General features: G+C 37.3%; 2 protein-coding genes across 2 annotated transcripts in view; both read right to left on the bottom strand.

Annotated features, from left to right (window-relative positions):
• Positions 1 to 4,147, bottom strand: part of LOC107718922 (uncharacterized) — a gene marked incomplete at its 3' end in the record, with an annotated part of 6,059 nt that extends 1,912 nt beyond the window's left edge. Inside the window, exons 1-2 of the mRNA XM_016526167.1 lie at positions 3,722 to 4,147; positions 903 to 1,321 (exon numbers count right to left, since the gene is read on the bottom strand). Coding sequence (XP_016381653.1) covers positions 903 to 1,054 — 152 coding nt within the window. The remainder of the gene's footprint in view (positions 1 to 902; positions 1,322 to 3,721) is intronic.
• Positions 4,148 to 5,422: 1,275 nt separating this feature from the next.
• Positions 5,423 to 7,800, bottom strand: part of LOC107718923 (yae1 domain-containing protein 1-like) — a 4,923-nt gene continuing 2,545 nt past the window's right edge. The window contains exon 4 of the mRNA XM_016526168.1: positions 5,423 to 6,253. Within this exon, the coding sequence (XP_016381654.1) occupies positions 5,821 to 6,253 (433 nt within the window). The 3' untranslated portion in view covers positions 5,423 to 5,820. The remainder of the gene's footprint in view (positions 6,254 to 7,800) is intronic.

The raw sequence follows: 7,800 nt of genomic DNA, 5'->3' as shown, positions 1-7,800 counted from the left end.
TTTAAATAGGAAAAATATAGAAACTCTTTGGTCATTTTTGAGCGAGATGCTAACGGTTTAATCAGATTCAATGATCTATGCTAAGCTACAGCTAAAAGTGCTACTGCCAGACCCAGAGATCGGCTGAATGGATTCGAAAACGGTAAAACTCAACTGTTTAACTCTAGGGGAGTTAGAAAATGAGGCTATTTTCAAAAATAGTGGAGTGTTCCTTTAAAGTTCCAGTCCAAAAGCACCCTGTTTAATTCAAGGTGTCAAAATGACATTGTAAGTGGACTGCAGTCAAATGCGTGATCCGGGATATTATTAAAAATAAACCATCCACTTGTTCCTGAAACTGAGGTCTTTCTGAAGACTGTACAAACAAGTTTAAATTGGATGCATCAAAGCGAAAATTTTTTCCTCTTCCATTTGTCCTGATGTTAGCTGACTCAAGCATGTGGAGTATGTCAGAAATTGAATGGGCATCTGTATACTGTATCAAGTGTACACAGCGTCAGTGATTATATCATTTGCTTTTGATGCAACATGCTGCTTGTGTCCAATGTATACAGGTAACAATACAAATTCCACAACATCCAAATGAGCCATTTTGGTAGCTTGGTTAAATAAGTGCTCTTTTTGTACTGGAGAGGATGCTTTACGCTATGAAACTCATAACAGATATGAACTAAAAGTCACGAAATTTAAATTTCGAATCCATTGGGACTTTCACTGTCACTCACATGAGATAGTAGCAATTAGCAAATGACTAATGATCCAAAGATCCAATCAATTCCAGATTGACAAAATCAGGTCCCACACTTCATTTAGTCTCACTCAAGAAGTCGTTTCATTCAGAGATAAGTCACAATAGTTCTGTTTCATGACACGTTAGTTAAAAAGTCAATCATTAACTTTACCTGTGCTCTTCATCTGAAGTTGGACTGGTGCAGACATCCGTTCCTGTCTTAGTTGATGTCTTTGATTCAGAGCTGTGCAGTAAACCTTTAGTCTCATCCTCTGTATGGTCACAAGGGTTTTTTCGTCCACAACAATCCCATATGTTCCCCATGTTGGCACAGGCTGCAGTGATAGCTTTCAATAAATCCACTTCTCTGGGTTTAAGTTCAGACCAAAGGATGTTCAGTTATCTAAAGCAAGCCGCTTCCACTTCCAGAGGGCTAGCCATATACAAATATTATTTCTCCAGACAAAATTCTACATGCCTCGTACCAATACATTTGAGCAGTGTCTGTAAATAACGTGTATCTGTAATAATGTGTATCTATAGGAGCTGACCATAAACTGCACTTCTGAGTATCTGGTCATCTGCTCAAACCTGCAGATTGAAAACAAACACAAAGTCCCACATGAGCATTGAATATGCCATTTCTTCATCTAAAGACACAAGTTGCATGAAATAAAAAAAGTTTTAAAAAAAACAACAACAAAAAAAAAACGTAAAACTCTAAAAGCTTCTTACATTTAGGGGATCATCTTGTATTAACAAATTGTAATTTTATAGTAATAACAATAACTGTAGTAATTATGGAGACTATGTTATGGTTGAACAGGTGTTGTTGAACAAATATTTTAAGTTAACAAATCCTTCTTGTTCACTTCCATGCATTGATTCCTTCTTCATTCACGGAATTCTATTCATTTTGACACGCTTAACTGTTTGAGTCAACAATTATGAATTGTTTTATTGTCTTCAAAGACATAGCCTATAGCACTAGCCTATAGTAATTCATGGCTTATAACTCTTTAAAATCCTTATTGGAAAATTTTTCCCAAAACCAAAACAACTGAAAAAGTTGTCGGGCACTAGTGCACTCTGTAAGACTTTTTCCATTTCCGTTTCCATTGACTCTGGACTCTGTGCCCTATTTGAGGGGTAGGCCATTTGTAGTGGTTTCCAAAGAAATAGTAGTCATTATCGAGGCACCCTCAGTGAATTTGCTCACTCGCACTCACTTCCAAAACATCAGTACTCATCTTGCTGGATCTGTCTGTTGCTTTTGACAGTTAACCACCAGGCCCTTCAGGGTGTCTTGGAGGGGTGAGATGTCTAAGCCACAACATCTAACTACTGGGGTGCCTCAAGGCTCAGTACTTGGACCACTTTTCTTCTTCATCTACATGTCATCTGTAATTCAGAAACATGGCTTTTCCAATCACTGCTATGGTGATGACAGAACTCTACTTCTCATTCCAGCCCAGATGATCCAACAGTAGTTGCTCACACCTCAGCCTGCCTGACAGGCATTTCTTGCAGGATGAAGGGCCATAACCCTCAACTCAACTTTAGTATGACAGAACTTCTTGTGGTATCCGCCAACCCAACACTTCACCACAACTTCTCCTTCCAACTAGACGCATCAACCATAACTCCTTCCAGGACAACCTGGAACTTTGCAGTTGTAACTGGTGATCAGTTAACTCCTTGTCCAAGCTTTTGTTCTATCCAGGCTTGACTATTGTAATGCTGTTTTGGCAGGCCTTCCAGCATGTACTTTCAAACCTCTGGAACTGATCCATAATGCAGCAGCAAAAGTGGCATGTCACACCTCTTCATCATTTTGCATTGGTTGCCAATAGCCACTCGCATCAAATTCAAGGCACTGATGTTTGCCTACAAAACAACCACTGGCTCTGCACCACTATACCTAAACACACTACTTCAAGCTTATGTGCTTTCTACCTGTGACCTTTACCTTGACTGTTCCCTGCTGGTGGAATGACCAACCTAACTCAACCCGAGGCTTTAGACACATCTTTTTAATAGTAGCGCCTTCTGTGTTAGACTAACCTGGACTTGTCACAGCACTTACATATTGTTATCCTTTCGTTTTTTAATTGCTTCTATTATCTTAATTAGTAAGTCGCTTAAGATAAAAGTGCCTGCTAAATTATTACATGTAAATGTCAATGTAAACGAGTCAGTGGAATGAATTAAAATCCCTAGTAAGGTACATTTTTGTTAGGGAGTTTCCATTCTTTGCTGAATATCTTTGACAATACAGTAAAAATCCAAGAGCAAATTCAAACTTAAGTTTTTAGTTAAAACACATAATATCACAAAATATTTCACAATATACTTTCTTACATAACTTCAATAGGTATATTATTTTTTTATAACAGTAACTGTGCCATCCTTGCGCAAGGCAAGTCATGAGCCAGAATGACACGAAATATAAACATGCCGTTTATATCAATATGACTTCTAGTTTTCTATTTGATTTTGATTACTTTTTAAATCCTTCAGTACAGCTATTTCAGAAGGCCAGTTGATACACAAATTGACTTCCAATTTTATGGTTACTTTAAAACTATTTTTTTAGTTTTCCATGTAATGTTCCGTACAGTATATTAATCTTTGTGCATTGATGAGTTTTTGTTTGTACATTATTACGCATGTGACTGAGGTTGTTTTGCGGCGCAAGGCACAAGTGTCCACAGCACTCAGAATGATGACATTGTTTACCACTATTGCAACACTCTGTCCTACATGTAAGTATATTCAATAAAGCATTATTTCCCTAAAACAGAGGTATAAAATATTCCTTTAACAAACCGAATGTATTTAATTTAGATTCCCAAGCTCAGCGATATTGAATGAGCCAGCATAAGCACACGTGAACTGTCAACACCACTGCGTGTTACATTAATCGATACTTCAGATCGCCAAACTTTGTATGGCATGAATTTTGAAATACTCAAATATCTAAATTCCTACCTAAATGTGAAGAGTTCTCCATTTGCTTGTCAAGACAGACGACCACTTTTTGCTTCCAGGAAGATCGACGAGTATTAATGACCGTCTGTAGTTTCACTTTCCGTCTATGAATATACTCCCCACAGGAAACCGTGAACGTCAAGTTTCTCTACTTATAATATCGTTTCTTGTCTAATAACGTGCTTTTAATGAGCCAAAAAGATGCTGAAAAGTAAAGCCATAGAGTGTTTTAATTTATTTTATTCGCTCCTGTTCTTCCTTCATTGCACTTGAAGATGGCAGTGCATGGTCTCAGATTAAAGGAATGTAGTGAAATCTGATCCATTAGCAGCACATCAACACAGTACACAACTATCTTGAACCTGCATTAACCCAGTCTGTCTAAACATAGCCAAGTCATGATAGCTGCTTTATCCACCCTTGTGAAAAAGTAGTGCACTTTTGCATACTTCTAAAAAGAAAGCTTATTACAGAATTAATTAACATACTCAAATACATAAATTAAACTTCAGTGTGAACACAATGTAATGTTTTTGGACACTTAATTGTTTTTGGACGTTTATATGCAATTAAATAAAAATTTATTAGTTTAAATTTCAATGCAATTACTCAAAGCATAAAAGATTAAAACAATTATTTAAAATGAACTTACACTTTTTAAAAGTGTACACAAGTGTCATGAAACAGTCATAAATGTGTACTCTAAGTACACTTATGTAGTCTTTAATTTCATTATTATTGTGAATACATTTTAAATATACTTTTAATATTTGAAGTACACTACAAGTGCACATTCAATACAACAATTACGCACACTTTTCATCAGGGCAGCCCACTTGCTCTGACTGATTACAGTTCTCAAAGTTGCATCTTGAAACATAAGTGTTGGTAGTTTACTCCTGATTTATAACAGAGATAAGAGATAAAACCATTACAATAAACCAGTTAGAAACTGTGTGCCTACTTAGTGACATACCGGTAATATCCAAATCATGCCATGCTAAAGCTACTGTTTACATAGCTAAAGCTTTATGTTTACATACATAGATCATATTTATCTAAATGCCTCAAATTAACTTAAGATAAATAAGTAGTTACATAAACTGATTAAATAAATAGCTTTTATTTGGTGGTAAATGTAAACTCACTCAATTAGGTTACAGCTCATTATGCACAGTGGTATTGACATATCACATTACAAAGTTAATGCATATCTAGGGATGTAACGGTATGAAAATTTCATATCACGATTATAGTGACCAAAGTTATCACGATTATCAATATCACGGTTGTGTTAAAATTAGATGAACATGTTCAAAAAGAACTGATACACACACTGAAAACATTTCAATAAGTTTTATATTTGAAAATCAACAAACAACAAATAAAGATCACAGACAACCTCCGCAATTATTACAAATGACTGGAGGTCACCAGGTAATACCAGACCACCGATTTGGTTCTCTTAGATGGCTGAAAAATCTCCCGAGCGCTGTCACTGCCTTCCGCCATTTCCTCTCGTGCAAAAAACAACAGCAACACTGCATGCTGCTTCTGCGTCAGACTGATGCTGGCAGGACAGGATTTACCGCGAGTTTTCAAAATCGCAATAATGAAATACGGTTTTGATGATAATTCAATTTTAAACGATAATACTAACTGTCAGGGCATTTAATCGTGATTTATCGTGAAACCGGTAATCGTTCCATCCCTATGCATATCTTTACAAAACATATGTTAAATGTGTGAAAAAGTTTGATAAAAAATAAATAGATGGAGGTACACTGGAAAGAATTCACTTTTGTTTTGAAACTGTAATTTTCAATCAAAAACAGGTGCATTGGATTCAATAAGTGGCATAAGTACACTTTAAATCATATATTATATAAAAGCGTATTAAATTGTTTAGTGTTGTGGTACTAATCCAGCAAAAAGTGCAGTTCAATAGAATCACAGCAATGAAATGGAAAAAAAAAATCCCCTTAAATACACTATCAATTTGAGTCAACTAATGCACAGGCTTATTTTCTTTCCTGGAATTTGCTTGTTTCTTGCCCACACAGGATGTTATTCAGACACTCTGCTGCAGTGGATCCACTTCAAGTGTGTATGAGCTGCTGAATGTGAAGTTTTAGTTCTTCAGGAAGCCCCAGTTCTGTTATCAAGTCCAAGCAACACTTTAGCAGCTGTTTCAAACTCTCTCCTGTAGAGAAAGAACCCTGGCAAAGAGTTCTTGGTGAATCTTCACTCACGCCTCTGACATTTCCACAGCAGTCATTATTCGCTCCATCTCTCCCACAACAGTCCCCATTGTTTGAGCACCTAGATTCTCCCCCTTGGTTCCTTTGCTCCACATTTAGGTCCTTCATGTCATCCACCATCTCAGTCACACTAGGTGGAGGCCTCTGCTGGGCTTTCCTCATGGCCTCCACCAGCCCGTCCTCATGCGTTTCCAATCTCTGAAGCAGATCGGTAACTGACGCTAAAGCTGGGCTTCCAGGCAGCTGAACCTGACACCAGCATCGAACGGCACTGCGGAAGGAGAAGACAATGTGACGATGGTCAAAAAGAAGATAGGACTGACTCAATAGCTTTATGATCGTGAGCAGGTACTAGGGCTGCACGATTAATCGAATGCGATTGTCATGCGAATTTTGTTAAAAAAGCCGGTTCTGTAATCAGTATAACCATCATGATTATTTATGTAATATGCATAATTATGCAATTATGTAATTATCAAAACACACTTATCAGGCACAAACGTCATGTTTTACCTTTGCATTTTTAATAAACCACAAACTTTACAGACTCCAACAGTGAATCTGCTTTACTCGTTTTAAAAACAATCAAGCTAAAGCAAAATAAAGGCAGATCATTAGGGTTTGGAACAGACCAACTGTATAATAGTCAGAAAACCCTTTTTTTTTATTTTTTTTTTTAAAGATACTGTGTCTTTCATCAAAATAGCTAACTCACCTTTAGTCCTTCACTGGGCAGCCTGTAGCCAAATCGAGCTGGCAAGTCATCAAAGTTCTCTGTTTTGTTGTCAAATGAATACTGAAAAACAAACGCAACCATGAATTACTGTCCGGCAACCATGTGTTTAAATGTTGCATATCAATTTACTGTTGCTGCACACGTGTCAGAAACGTACAGCTGATATATCGGCCTCCACGGGCAGCAGATTGAGGAAGGCGAATATCTGAACCGTGAAAATGGTGTAAATCTGTGTGGCCGAGAGCATCAGCATCCCCAAAGAGAGCAGCATCTTAAGACCTGCTTCAATTACACCTGCAAACGAAAGGAAATGATGCATTAGACATCAGCAGAAAGTCCCCAGAAAACATTTCCCGTTTCTGAGGGCCAATGCAACCCTGTTTGTCCGTTCAAAGGAAGCAGATGATCGGATATACTGAACGCTTGGGAAAGAACTGAGCACTAGTGAAATATGAGTTACAGCATAATGCAAACAGTATGCAAATTGCTAAGGTTTCAAAAATATATTTAGCCAGAATAGACCGCAAACAGTCGTCAATCGAGATGCCTTTTGCCCTGATAATGATGCAGATAGAGGGCTAACAGGACCATGATAGCCAGCTAAACCTTCACCCTCGTCAATTTTCCTTTGTGTTTTTGAAAAGTTTTGTGTTGAAGACATTAGGGCTGCACGATTAATCGAATGCGATTGTCATGCGCATTTTGTTAAAAAAGCCGGTTCTGTAATCAGCAGGAAATCATCATCACGTGCTTTCAGATGGAGCAGCATTTACTACACAGAGCCGTAGTTCACTGACAAGTTACGCGCGAAAAAACAAAACAAAACAAAAAAATACTTTTTTTTAAATCGCAGACGATTTTATTGCGCACTTCTGAAATCGAAGAAATCGTTCGCGATTAGACTTGTGCCGGTATTCGGTAATGCGATATATCACGGTAATGAATATGCACGATATTGTTATCGTGGGCACTTCTAAATACCGTGAATAATTATATATTACAAATTATTCCGATTTTTGAATGCATTTTAAGAATACTTTTCCCATCAACTGGTCAAAATGCACAACACAGCTGTATGCTGC

Source organism: Sinocyclocheilus rhinocerous, unplaced genomic scaffold (assembly GCF_001515625.1).
Source record: "Sinocyclocheilus rhinocerous isolate Xijiao unplaced genomic scaffold, SAMN03320098_v1.1 scaffold6053, whole genome shotgun sequence".
Taxonomy (NCBI): Eukaryota; Metazoa; Chordata; class Actinopteri; order Cypriniformes; family Cyprinidae; genus Sinocyclocheilus; species Sinocyclocheilus rhinocerous.
This window is presented reverse-complemented; position numbering and strand designations above follow the sequence as displayed.